This window comes from Corvus cornix, chromosome Z (genome assembly GCF_000738735.6).
Source record: "Corvus cornix cornix isolate S_Up_H32 chromosome Z, ASM73873v5, whole genome shotgun sequence".
NCBI classification, from domain to species: Eukaryota; Metazoa; Chordata; class Aves; order Passeriformes; family Corvidae; genus Corvus; species Corvus cornix.
The window spans coordinates 62,881,617-62,896,096 of record NC_046357.1 but is presented as its reverse complement, the minus strand read 5'-3'; the positions used below and the strand labels follow the sequence as shown (position 1 = coordinate 62,896,096).

Here is a 14,480-nt window from a genome sequence, read left to right as displayed (position 1 = left end):
ATGCAGAAAATACAAGTCTTATACTTAAACTAATACAGTCAATATTCTTAATCCAAGTGCATTTTTCTCTTTGAAATCATACACATTTTCCTCAGAAAAGACAGGTAATTAATGAATATTCCAAGAGATAAACACAAGCCATTATCTTTCCTTTGTTAAGAGCTTTAATACACTGCTTTGATGTATAATTTATAATTCTGGCATATTCTCACCTGCAAAATATTTTCTTCTGCACCATTAAATAAGAATATGACAGCATGCTGCAGGGACTCCGATGACTTGGAAAGTGTGTTAAGTATTTCAAGCATCACTGCACAGCTAACAGCATCATCACTGGCACCTTAAAACAATCAGCAAAATAGTAAGGCTTACAACAAACACACAGACTTGCAACAAAGACAAGAGAAGAAAAATGGTTTATGCTGTTTCAGAATTCACACCTTTAAAAGCCTCCATAAGGTATACATTACAATAAAAGATTTTCCTGATCAGATCCTTTTCACCACCCTTCCTTCTTTGCAGAAACCCCTTTCACTCTAAGCTCAGTAATCTGTCCTCTTTGAGTTCCTCATCCAATACTACAATCTCACACCTTCTCGCATACCCCACTGGTTTTTTATCTTAAGTATCCATCTTTTAGTCAAGGCCTTCCATTTTCCCAGTTCCCTCACTTTGGTGCAAGCTGTAGCGCCTCCCTATCCTGCTCTAATAAGTAAAATTTGGGAGAAAACAGAAATTAAAACTCATTCCTCTGGGCCTGGGTTGCACACGTGATGCTGACACGCACTGAGATGCTGACAATGATGTGGTCAAGCCTCAGCATGCTATTTAGGTACAGTTAGCTGCTCAAAATGTGCAATTTACACATAAAAGAAAAAAAAACAAGCAGCTTTTCCAAAGCTTGTCACCACACAAAACGTAAGACATATCTGCTATGAAATGGACATATTCCTGATACAAACATGAATCTTAATCTAGATTTTAGCTTTAGTTTATTGCATGGAATAAATAAATTCAAGACCTTTCCAATGCACCATTCTCTACTCTAGTTCTCAGAAATTACTGCTTTGTTCTGACAAAAGCTTTCCATAGATCACCACCCAATTACCTGATTTAAAGCCCTGATCGTCACAGATTTTCATTAATTTCACAGAATATTCTGAGTTGGAAGAGACCTTAACTGCTATCCAAGTTTATCAGTAGTCTGCTTTCAGCCACACTGAGTTCTTTTATCTAAAATGCTGTTTTGAAAACTCAGCAGAGGAGTATAGTTTCCACTGACATTAGTAATTTACTTGCCTTACTGTGAGGCTAAGAAAAATAAAAGTTATTGGCTTCAAGAGACATACAGATTTACATCTGATAAAAGCAGCCATGTAGCCTTAGACCGTTAACACAAACTTGCAGAGAAAATATCCCCCAGTACTTCATACAAAACAAAACTGACAGGAGGTCGTAACAGATTTTATGGCAGATATTGCCAACCTAAAAAAACCACATTATGTCTGTGATGATAATTTCAAAGATGCTTTTGCCATCGAGTTTACCAGAAAAGAATCAAACAGGCCATACAAACTGAAGTAGAATCAGAACAAGAGACACATTTTAGGACTTTACGGTTTATGTTTTTCCTTCACAAGGAACACAAGCTTTCTAAAACTAATGATTGACTGAGTCTTGCTTCACACATTTTGTGTATGCAAGCATCATAAGCGGATTATATTTTATTACCGGATTTACAAATATATTACTCACTGATCTTTGAGACATACTAATTCTGGTTAAAAGCCCACCTTTTTGGTAATGGAAAAAAGGCTGTAAGCAAATAGTTAAGAGAAATATAGGAGAAGAGAAAACAAAAGGCTTAGGTAATGTGCAAGTGGCATACTAAGAAAACAAAAGGCAGAGCAGCTCCTTGCCACAGTAAAGGGTTAGGCTGCTTTGTGATTAAGAGCAAGCACACAGGCTGATTCCCAGCTCCTCTACAGATTTCTGTAAAATCCTATACAAACCACTCTTATTTTTTTGGCACTTCTGTGCAAGGTTGGTGAAGTATTTTAGTGTCTGAGGAACTGTAAAGAAAATAATTGATGTAAACATAATCCTGTTTTATAACCCACAGAAATCAACACACAATTTACACAGGGCATCAATTTGAAAACAATTTTTAATAATCACAGTACTATGCTTGTTAAATATTCTAAGTCTAGGTAGACATACATAGACTATATATACAGTAATTAGCATCTCTGCAGTTCCTCCATCACAGAGCATGTATAATAATCATGAATTTATTAAGTGTAATTTGGAAACTCATGTTGCCGAAATATGATTGAGGAGAAAGAGAAGTTCTGTATACTATCTGTTGACAGAAAAAAGGCAGAAAGAGTCCAGCAAAAGCTTTGTTTCTCTAGCTAATACTCATTTGTTTCCTTAATAATGAAGACTAGTCACATGTGCTAAAGAATACAATGTTCAGCACCAAAAAAATAAAATATTGTGTGGGATGTAAATGAAAAAACTCCAGTAAAAGCTGTACTGCTGGTGAGTGACATCTGTGGGTGTTATTCAACTGCAGTAACAGGCACACACCTGTGGCTGAGTGTTACAACAAATTTTGTGTTTTAGATCCATACCTTCCTGGCTCTGTTAAACCCACAAATTTACAAAGCAGTTTACACCCTTGCTGCAATAATAATTTAACAGGATTCGATTTATAAAATGTAGAGGAACAAGACTAAGCGAGTACACAAAACTGATAGTCAAAGTAGCTGTAAAAGAGATACAGACACTACCAAGGCAACAGTACCCCAGCCTTTGATCACTACAGTCTTTTGAGACAGGAGCTTTGAACGTGGAAAGAAACAAAAAAAACCTGGCATATCTTAAGCATATCAGACTGAAAATCTGAGATACCAGCAAAAGGAGGGGAAAACAGACTGGTTAGTGGGGATGGGCATAGTCTCTGGCTAAGCACCCTGTGAAAGAAAAGCCAGGAATAAATCAGTAAAGAAGTATGAAAAGACCTGGATGATAGGTGGAAGCAGCACATGAACTATATGCATAAGCAGTGAATTATAAGAAAGGCAGACATAACCAAACCTTCCAGAAATCTAAATACGCATCTGTAAATTGCTGCCTACAGAAAGTGAGAGTGAAATTCTAAGTTTAACAGGATCAACCTGTCACTCTAAGCAATGAATTTCACTGAGACCAAACAGACTAGTTGACACATGCAGTAATCTAATGTGGCTACTTGGTATGAGAAATCCATGAGCCAAGCTCTGCGGCTCACGTAACCCACAGAAACAAGGAACAAACACACAGACCTACCCGGGGTATTTGGTACGGAATCAAAGTGACAATTGGATAACACTGCATGCTCAGCTCCATTGCGAGGTTCCAGCTTCACTACCACATTGGTTATGTTTGCATAGTAACTAGTAAAGCCTCCTAAAAAGTCAATGCTAAAGGAGCCTGTGGGCCTTTGTATGTCTACAGATATCTTGTGAGCATCCGTGCTTTCTCTTTCTATTCCCCTAATTTGTTCTAAGAGGTAGTTAACTGCAAGAACTTCGTTCTCTGGACTTCCAACTGTTCTGGGCCCAATTGCTGTAATGTTGTCAAGATATCCCCTGTAAGACATAAATTAAAACTTCAGCATCAATACATTCAACATTTAGTATGTAACTTATCTACAGCTGTAACATTTTGGTACATGGCTCTTTTTCAAAACTCAAGGTAAGCAGAAAAGGCTAAAGCCAGTTAGACAGTAACTTGTAATGGGCATATAGGTCTGATCTTTACTCAGGACTCCTTAGCTTAACTACCATGATATTAAGCCAATGTACTGGCTTTCTGATCTGAACATATCAATTCAAAAAGGAACAGAAGAGTGATTGGGAAAGAGTGATTTTATCTTTAGTGAGGTTCTGTACATGCATAAATGCCCTTTCCTGAAGGTCTGAATAAGCACACTTTTACCAAGACATACACCTGACATTAATACTCTAAAATTACAGTGATAGTTTTAGTCTTCCCGACGTTTTGTTGACACAACTTAAAACTTGCAAAGAAGCTTTCCGAGACACCGTACACTACACGAGACTAACAGAACTAAACTATGGGGGACGCGCTGTTTCATCAGCTCCGAGCTCTCGCCAGGGCAAAGCATGACATGACCCCTCTGCCGGGGACCGCCACCCACCGGCGCCCCTCCCGCCCGGTGGCCCCGCCGTACCTGGCACGGGCGGCGCTGAAGTCGCGGGGCCCGGCGGCGGCGGGCGGGCGGCTCAGGAGCTGCCGGTGCGACACCTGCGCCAGCGCCCGCAGCCCCAGCAGGTACAGCAGCACCAGCGGCGCCCCCCGCGCTTCGGGCAGCGGCAGCAGCGGCCGCCGCCCGCCCCGCTTCTTCCCGCCCGCGCCGCGGTCGCCATCGTCCTGCGGCGGCGGCTGGCGGCGGTCGCGCTGTGCGGCGGTGGCGCGGAGCCGCCACACGCCCGTGTCGCCGCTGCGCTCCATGGCCGCGCCGTCCGCCCGCCCGCCGCGCAGCCGCCGTAGGGCCCGGGCCAGGGCAGAGCGCGGCCCGGCCCCGCCCGGCGCGCGGGACGGCTCCGGCGCTCACGTGGCCCGGCGAAGGGCCCGGCGGGGCGCCGCTTCCGCGGATCGGCGAGGGTGGGTCAGGGTGGAAGGGAGCAGCGGGCGTCACCTGCTCCAACCTCCCTGCTCAAGCAGGGTCATCCCAGAGCACTGGCATAGGATTTCTCCTTACTGTTCTTGAATATCCCCAGTGAGGGAGACTCCACTGCCTCTCTTGTTTTAGCGCATAGTCACCCACACAGTAAAATGTTCTTCCTCATGTTCAGGTGGAAGTTCCTGTGCATCATTTTCTGCTCGTTGCCTCTTGTCCTGTCGCTCAGCACCACTGAGCAGTGCCTGGTCCGTCCTCCGACACCCTCCCTTCAGACACTTGCAGACACTGATGAGCTCCCCTTGCAGTCTCATCTTCCTGAGGCTGAACAAACCCATGTCTCTCAGCCTTTCCTCATAAGAGAGATGCTCCAGTTCTTTAGTTATCTTTGTTGCTCTCCACTGTACCTGCTCCCGGAACTCCATGTCTCTCTTGTCCTCAGGAGCTCGTAACTGGGCACAGCCAGTGCAGCTTAGGCCTGTGTCTGGCTACACACCGAGGCGGGGAAGCCCTCAGCAGTGGTTTCCTGTGGAGAATGGTGGCCCGGCAGCAGTGAAGCCGTGAGCCCTCTGTCCAGCCACAGCTACAGGGTGAGCATCCACTTGACCCTGCTTGCCCCGTGCATTGTGTGCTGCATTGCCTTGCTTGTGAAGGTGTGGAAGGCTTTTCCTGGTTTCCTGCTTCTTTTAGTTGTTTGGTTGGTTGTTTGGTCTGGTTTTCATTAAAACAAAGTTCACAGAAGTAAAAGTGGTGCCACGTAGGGGAGCAGCAGAGTGCCACAGGGCAGCACACCAGGTGCCTCACAGAAATGAAGTCACACCACTGGTGGTTCTGGCTGGGTTTCCCCCTCCATTGCATTGTATCTTTGGCATTTCATAGCTGTAGCACTGCCCAGACTGGAGCTCAATTAGGCTGGGGTGCAGAGCAATAGTGCCAGGAGGTGCTAGTGAATAGCAGCTTCCAGGGTACTCATGCCAAGGAGAGAACCTTTGAGGATGGGGCCCAAGCTGTGACGAAGACTGTCACTCATGCAGCACTTCACACCATTCTCCCGGGAAGAAAACACGTCTGCCTGCTCTCACACTGCCTTTGAATGATGGCACAGACCTCTTTGGTGGTCATTTTCCCTATCTTTACCATACTGCTTTCCAATGTACTTCACCATGTTTTAAGATATCCTGAAAGATACTTATTTTTGATGCTTTGTGACATAATCTGGAAACAAAATATGTAATGAGGTGATCTAGAGAAATGGGAGTTTTAATAAATCCAGTGATGCAGATAAACACGGAACACTGCTGCTTTCTACCCTGCCCTTGTTGCTAAATGAAAACTAATAGGATTTGCAATACCCTTTGGAATTAAAAAGTCTGAAAAAGTGGTGAACTGAAAGGTGATGACTATGCTCTCTGCACACCCCAGGTGCTTTAGGAAATTTCCATACTCAGGCTTAGTGAGTTTTCTCATTTGCTTCACTGCATACTCAGTACAGACAAGGTTATTCATGACAATTTATGATTTACAACTCCAGATTATGCTATGACCCAGTAACATAGTTCTGGGCTGAGAGATTTGGTTTATTCTGTTTTGTTCAGTTTTTTTTCCTTTCTGCTTTTGTCTCACCTATGTTACCTCTCTCTTCACAAGCAGACAAACAAACCTACAGATTAGGTCCTCAAAAGCAGATTTTACATTAGAAACTACTATGAAAAATTCCAGTATACATTTTTTCTTAAAAATACCAACGCATAATTAGTCCAGTGAAAGGCTTGCAACACAAATAACAAAACAAAACAAAAAAATAAAATGTGATCCCCCAATATGGAATGGAATGGAAACTGCCCGTTGAAAATGTTATATTCATAATCTGTATGATGTTAAGGTAGTATCAGAAATATACATAAGAAAATATGGTTTTAAAGAAAGCTCACTATTAAGTGTACATCTCGGTTTCTCCTTTGAAATTCTTGTGTAGGTCTTGAAGTTGTATAGAGAAGGCAAACAAGGAGTCAAATATGGACTTTCATCTTTTATTTTGATTTCATGGATAATATCATCAGTGCTAAAGTGCTAGGGGCTACCACTCCTGAAAGACTCACCTAAGCAGCTTTTTGCAGGGCCAGTTGCTCTCCAGCAACGTATTTTGTTACATACCAGTTTTACTATGCCTACATTATTGATCTGGAGCATTGTGCACAGTTTGAGAAAGAGGAGCTACACATCATTTATTTCTTTTGGCTCTATGCTTACCTGAGGATTGGAACTGTAGAAAAATTTCATTGTTTTCTTAATGGTCTTTTTCCTTTTATTCTTTGGGCAATATAGGAACGTTAAACCACCCCCAGTTAAGAAAAAGACTTGACTGTACTGGTTTTGGTGACAGTCATATTCTATAGATCAAAACAATTTTTAAAATTCTGTCAATTCAAAATTCAGAAGTAATTTTCTGCTTTAGATCAGAAAGATTTCCCATGTTTGAAAGGCCGACAGCCCTTTTATCATCTGTTCTGAGCAAAAACATTTGGGAGGGTACTGTGCGGTATGAATTAAGCTGGAATTATAGTGCTTACATGTTTTGACATGACTGTAACATCAGGGTCAAATAAATCAACAAACACAGTGCCCTTTATTGCTCTGTTAGTCTGGAATGGCCGATTTAAGATAATTGGATTTAATTTCCAATCAAATTATTCAGCATAAATTCAGTTTGACTTTATGTCAAGAAGGCTGGTGTTTAACCTAGTATCTTGCAATCCAAGCTAGTTCATTTTGTCAGCTCACAAAAGAGGAAAATCCTGTATTCACTGAGCATAAATCATACTTGTAAACCTTGTTTTACGCAGAAAAAGTAAAAAGGCAATTCCTTATCCATAAGGACTACGGGTTGGATTTGTTTTTTCTAATTTAGTAGCAGACGCAAGTTAAGTCATAGCAGGTTAACATTCTTGCTTAACAGAAAAGTACAGATATGAATGTTTTATATGCTAAGGCCACCATCAGCTATTTACGGTAAGAGAACTAGAACACTATCTTCAGAATACCATTCAGTTTTGATTAAAAATAAACAGTGATGAAGTAATAGGTAAATTGTTCCCATTGTCACCTTTCTTATTCAAATGTGACTCACTTGCAGTATTAATTTCTTAGCTTCCATTTCCTATCCATCAAATCCTCCTGCATCATTGACCGAAAAATTGAAAATCCCTTTGTTACAAGATTTCTAGTCCACTGTAGGTATTAATACATTGTGATCAAGACCCCTTTTACATTCATCATTGAGTTTTACAAACTGTTGATTTTCAAGCCCTTTCATTCTCCTACTAACCATTCTGATGGTTTCAAGTTTTCTAGTAACTTTCCTGCATTGCTAAACCAAAAGAAGTGGTATCGCGGCACCTACACCAGTGACAAATACAAAGGTAAAATCATTGCTACTCTGCAGGGAGTCAGAGATGTTTATTTGCTTTAACGTAAGCATGTTGCCACAGCTTTGAAGTGACAGTCCTGTCCAGCTGTCTTGGGAATCTGGTTCTGTCACTGCAGCATGTTCCAGCCAACCACTTAGTGTCCCACAGTTTCTCTGACAGACTAGCTTGAAATGAAATTTGGACTGAGCAGGAAATCCTGTGAGGAAGAAGAATGAGATTTTATATTCTGAATTTCCAGGGCCTATTATGTCAGCCTTTCTTTAGTGACACGTGGGCTTGGAAAAATCTTTCTTCCCTGCACAGAAAGTGGTGTTGGATCACTGAGCCTTCCTGCCATAATGGAGATCAATCTTCACTCCTCCCTCAGACACAGATCCATCATCTCTTCAACCATATATCCATCAGTTACCTCACTCCTGTAGCCACAGTGTTGTAACTAGAAGCTCATATTAAATCAATTTCCTGCCCTGTCTTCAAGGTGGGTTTTTTGGTCACTACTACTGACAGTCCTGTTCCCATCCCTTAATTGTGGCCTGGCTCTCATTCTGTGTACTGCAAGCTTGAAAATGTTTGCCTTGCAAACTTGGTAAGCATTCAGTATTGCTCTGAGTCAACAGGCATTCTTCTTCATTGTCTGTGGCCATCCTAGTCTTAGAAACGAAACTAGGAAGAATATTTTAAGACGTCGGTGCAAGAATCCATCCTTACGGAAATACAGTGTACCCTTGTGTAACCTTGTATTCAGTTCAATACAAGCAGCTGTTCACTGTGAAAACTCTTCTATACAGGCACACTTCATGCTGTCAAGGAAGGTTGCATTTCTTCTTCTTGGGCTTTATTTCTTCACTTTATCATAACTTCACAATGGATAGCACAGTGTGTCACAGGCTAGCTTAAGAAAATAGCGCAGGAAGTCTTATGAGCTTATATCCCTTAATGTCTGTGTTCTCAGCTGACTCCTTGTAAAAATCCATCCCAGGTATCAACCAGACAACATTTAGGGCTCATTTAGCCAACACATCCATCTCTTTCCTAAGGTACGAGGACAGAAAATGCCTCATTGACACTCCTGACATACCCAAGAATTGGGCATTTTCACCTTCATCTTGTAATTAAAGCAGAATGATTAAACTCTGGTCACTTATTTCAGAACAGGAAGTGGAAGAAGCCACCCATAGATGCTAGATTAATAGGGCACAGAGAGACTCTTGTTTGCATCAGCACTGTACTTAACCATTTTGTTTTGATAAGGTTAAGCAGTGCCTTTCCCTCTTCCCTGTTTAGCAGTACTCATTTTGTGTGCCCCCTCTTCTTCTTACCCTATTATTTTGTAATGGAAGCTATAATCACAACCAAGAATTACACAGAGAAAATGAACTGATTATTGCTTGTTGAAAAACAAAACAAACAACCTTTGTTTAGATGAATATACCCTCCCTTTGCAGCCAAGTCAGGCTCTATGTAACCTTCTTCCCTGTAGATACCCTGCCCCCGTTTCCATGCAGGCTGAGCATTCCCTTTGTTATAAAGGAAGGCCAGGGATTGATATTGCCCTGGAGCGGGGAGCAATCAGCACACCTGACTGTAATTTCAGGACAGAAGGCTTTTTCTTCATTTGTTGCAAGCCTGTAAAGCTTCAGTCAATATTAAACTAGTAAGAATTTGTTAAACTGATAATAGGATGGCCAGAACCCAGTCCAAAATCAAGACGCTTATTCCTCTTTATCTATTAAATAGCTCACTTTTTACAGTCTGACAGATTCTGAAAAACCCTAATCACTCGCTTGTTTGCTACCTCTTTCTGCTCTTTAGCCCCTCTGGTATCTGCCAGCTATCACTGCCAGTTATCCTATCTCCATAAAACGCTAGCAATCACCTCCTTTGTCATCCTAACTTTATGCAACTGAATCACCACCCTGGTTGTTCTTCTCTAATCACATCAAGGTAAAACTGGTTTTTTCCTTCAAGACCTTGAGTACCTCCACACTCATTCACATTTCTCACCCAGGTTCATTTAGCATCCCATGTCATCTATTTTGACAGTAATGTCAGCCTGTTTATTTCTTACATAATAGTTTCCCAATCCTTTCATCTGCTATGTCTCCTGCACACAGTCCTGAGAATATTTATGTTCAGGCTACTCATATTACATCAGTAATCACTTAACACCACAAATCAAACAGTCATTTAGATTCAGTTATTCAATCAATATTCTCTTAGTTGACAAATCATATGACCTGGTGATGTTTTATCTTGGTTTACTATCTGTTTGTCAGTGCTGTCAGAAGACTTTGGTCAGGGAAGAAAAAAAAGAGGATATATGTGATAAGAGCTGGTAGTTCCAGGTAGAGGGACAAGCATGGTTACCACCAAGGACTGATGAATGCAGGAGGCATGGTTTCATAAGGTCTCTGCCTTTCCATCTGAGCACAGCTGACTACAAGGAGACTTTGCCAGGATCTGTGTGTATTTGTGCCAGGCTGGCTTTCTACATTTGTGCAGTTTATTTAAATAAGAATTACATTTCAGAGACTTGTTTCCCACATTTTATATATACTACAGTAATAATAATAAACAGGCAATAGATAGAGATGTTGTATCTTCTTCAAAGGCAGCCCTGTTCCAACTGAGAAATCTGTGAAGAAATTCTCTGGTGGTGAAAGGGGTGAAGTAAATTTGAAATCAGGGAATTGAAATAATTTACAGCAGCAGAGAACACAGTCACTACTTTCAGTTTTGAGAATATTGAGAAAAAGGCATTTTAGAAATACATATATATCCAGCCTCTGTTTAAACCATTGCCGATTTCATTCTGTGAGTCTAGTAATAAAAGCCAAGACCCACTAACTCCTGGATGGTTAAGTATTTCTTTATGACTTGACTGGACAGCATGTAAGCATAATCTCTTCATAATCATGAATCACTGTTATTATCTGAAGTACAGATGTTCCAGGGAGATTCTCATTTCACTCTACACCAAATATTTCATGAAGCAGTCTACCTGTGAACATATTTTGTGCTTACTCAAGCACTTAAAGTGGAAGCTAACCCTTGGAATTAGTGAAAGCTGAGCTGACAAACTAGATCTGAGCAGAAGTGATTCTTCTTGCCACCTGGAATAATTTTTTTTTTCTCCAGTGTATGAATGGAAACCTGAAAGACATAAGAGTTTTCTAAAATGCTTAAATGTTGAACAAGAAACAGTATAAGCAGTATTAATACAAGTGCAGTCTACAGTTTTCTAATTTCTTAAGTAGAAATAAGAGATACTTAAATTTTATTTGTAAATTTGACATGTGGAGAAAAACAATAGATGATTAAGGAGAAGTACTGTACACAGGTGTAGCATAAAGATTCCATGTGTTGCCAGAAAACTGTGAAAATATTTTAGCCTGATCAGATGAGCAAATTCTACTATGGTATTAATTCGTAACAGTAATTCTGGATAACACAAACTAAATGGTATGAGTAAAGACTAAATGTATTTAGTAGGAAGGACTGTAGAAAATGAACATTCAGTGTAGTCCCACTAAGACCATTCTGTTTTTAAACCAGAGTCGTGACAGGCCATGATGGTATTCCTTTGCACATAATCCCCAGTAATTTCAGTGAATATAACGTTAAAAATAGTCTGATGGACTGACCAGTGAAATATTCTAGACTTTATTATTTTGTCTATAGACTTGAACTCCCATGACTATAATATAATATTCAAGGGCCACCTATATTCCAAGCATCCCGACAATGAGGAGGAAGTCAGGCAAAAACCCAGGCAGCTTGTCTGGATGACAAGCAGGTTCTAAGGGATGACAAGCAGGTTCTAGGATGAACCTGCAGGTTCTAAGGGAATGGGCAGGGGACACGGCTAAGCCACAGTGTCCTATTTGAGAAGTAAGTCGTGGCAGTCTGGTGATGTTGTCAATGACTGGCAAAGGGGAAGCATAACCACTGTTTTTAGAGAAGCAATCAGGAACACCAGAGGAACTGTAGGCCAATTAGTCACACCCCTGCGCCCAGCAACATCATGGGTCAGAATTTGGTTGGCTCATAGGGCATGTGGATACACTAATTGTATACAACTGCCATGTGAATTTCTTCTCTGGATTAAGCAGTCTCATCTGCCAAGTTTCATTCCTAGCTACTTTTTTTCTGCCTTCTGCATTGTAAAAAATGCAGAGTGAATTTCTCCAAATCGGGAAACTGCCCCAGTGTAGTGAGAGGAAGGGTCAGTTCACCAGTCTGGTTCACTGTATGAAAACCCACATGGTAGCAGGAAGGTGAAGTAGGAGTGGCAGCAACTTTTATATCAAGACTGCACACTAATTCCACTTCAAAAACTACCCCATAATTTTCCTTTGCCATGATTTTGACTTCTCCAGCCCTAAAAAATAGCTCTAGAGAATTTTCCCAGCAAAAGAAAATTAGGATGTCACCACACAAACTTGCTGGCTTCCCATTCAAATATGCCAAAAATATGAAATACATCTGTTTCTTAGTTATGCAGGTCAACTGCATATTTATACTTCCCCTTAGCACACACAAATTACCCAAGTTACTGATCAAGTCATGAAGTAAGTACACAAACATGTAAATAAAAATATTACAAAAAGCAACAAGCAACAACCCACCCTGCCTCCCCAACAATTACAGTAGCAGTACAGCCGCCACAACTTTGGTGCAAGACAAATTGGTAGGAAAGGGAATAAGTTACAATAAACTAGCAGTGAGAGCTGGGAGAGGAAAGTTTTATGAGGTCCAGCAGTATTTAACTGTGGGCCCTTAGAACTCAGGCACTGCTCTGATGTGGTGAAAGGTTCTGAACATGCATGTATCATGCTCAGGAGAGCATATTCAGGCTTCCTATAACTTCTTTAGTTGCTGCAGTCTATGTGATGCTCACTGTAGCCAATATCTGTCCAACAGCACAATCATAGGGAAGCCACAAATGAATTTCAAATTTGAATAAACATTTTCAGTAAATGCCATAGAACACAGGAGAGTTCTGGTTGGTCCAATAGTTGAGTTCAATAAAAAACGTGGACAGCAGTCCAAGGCTAGTATAAGTACAGGGCAGATACATAACAAAATCTGCCTTCCTCCTCTAGTTTCCTCCACCCATTCCTCATTTTGCTTCTCTGATCTCTAGTCAGGACAGAACTTCATTTTTCTGAATATAGGTGGAGTCAAATGACTTTTGAGGAGGGGAGGAAGGGATTCTTATAAAATCCGATGCTTATGCATTCTGAGGGAGACAGATTGGTTTGCTCAGATAGCCAGATGGTAGTTCTGGTGAGAAAGATGACCTGGTGGTTTGCAGCACAACTCATGAACTTACATACAACTGGAAGGTGAAGGAAGAGCTTTGTATCACATACAAGCCTTGGCTACCTGAATAAGGTAATTTCTTGATGCAATACTTGATTTTTGTTACTTCTAAGTGGTTGCTCAGAGCATTCAGCCCCGCTTTTCCATCCTAATGTGCTTTGTCAATAAACTGTTATAGATCATGTTAGACTGACTCCTTCTAAAACGATGTTCTGAAGTTAGAAAGGAAATGGAGAGTTAATGAAGAGTTCCTCCTGAATTTGTGTCTGAGGAGCAGTAATTAGTACGACTCTGTTGTAGTTGAGGCTCTAGTGACAGGTGAGCATCAGCCAGAGCCAGTCTGAGTGTTAGATGAAAATCATAGGGTATCTGAATGTGACACAGTGCCTGTTCCTTGCCTGAGTACCAAGGCACAAGTGTGGAGGAAGTTTCAACATAAATTACGATTGATTTCCTTGTTTCTTTCCATCTTACTTCTAATACAACCAGTAAAACAAGACTATATTATTTAATCTGTTGTTAATTAATTAAAGATCTATTTTGTATTTAGTTTTATATAGTTCCTGTTTCAAGGTATCAGCCTTTGGTAAAAGTAGTTTTGTATCTGTATATGTTAAGTATGTTTTTCTTCCTTTTCTCTTTTTTGGTAAGTCCAAATCCAAGGTAAAGTACAATACTTGTACTGGAAACCCAAACCAAATACCCATTACCAAGTCATATTTCTTTATCTCAGTGTAGAAAAACTTGAAACTTGCCTTTTTTTGTCTTCTTGGGGAACCTATATCTGTAAAGTATCACCAGCTCACAAGAAGCTCACTCAGCCTCCATTCAGAGAGAGTGAATACACTTACTTGGGGGGGTGTTATGTATGAGTTGCATTAGAACAAGAAGTTTAGGATTCATACTAACAACAGTCTTTTCTTGATTCCACCACCAAATTGTTTTGCAATGGGCAGCAAATGTATTCAACTCATTTGCTCTTTTGTAAAAAGTAAATTAGAATATGGAGCACAAGATAACCAAGTAAAACAAGTATC

General features: G+C 40.8%; 1 protein-coding gene across 2 annotated transcripts in view; it reads right to left on the bottom strand.

Moving 5' to 3' along the window:
- The window catches only part of ERMP1 (endoplasmic reticulum metallopeptidase 1), a 33,955-nt gene that overhangs the window by 15,893 nt on the left and 3,582 nt on the right, over positions 1–14,480 (bottom strand). Inside the window, exons 1-3 of one of the 2 annotated variants that reach the window (XM_039567425.1) lie at positions 4,241–4,528; positions 3,334–3,635; positions 213–340 (exon numbers count right to left, since the gene is read on the bottom strand). In XM_039567425.1, the coding sequence (XP_039423359.1) occupies positions 213–340; positions 3,334–3,635; positions 4,241–4,521 (711 nt within the window). In that variant the 5' untranslated portion in view covers positions 4,522–4,528. Of the gene's footprint in view, positions 1–212; positions 341–3,333; positions 3,636–4,240; positions 4,529–14,480 lie in introns of those variants that run through there. The other variant, XM_010392879.4, reaches the window with a different exon arrangement.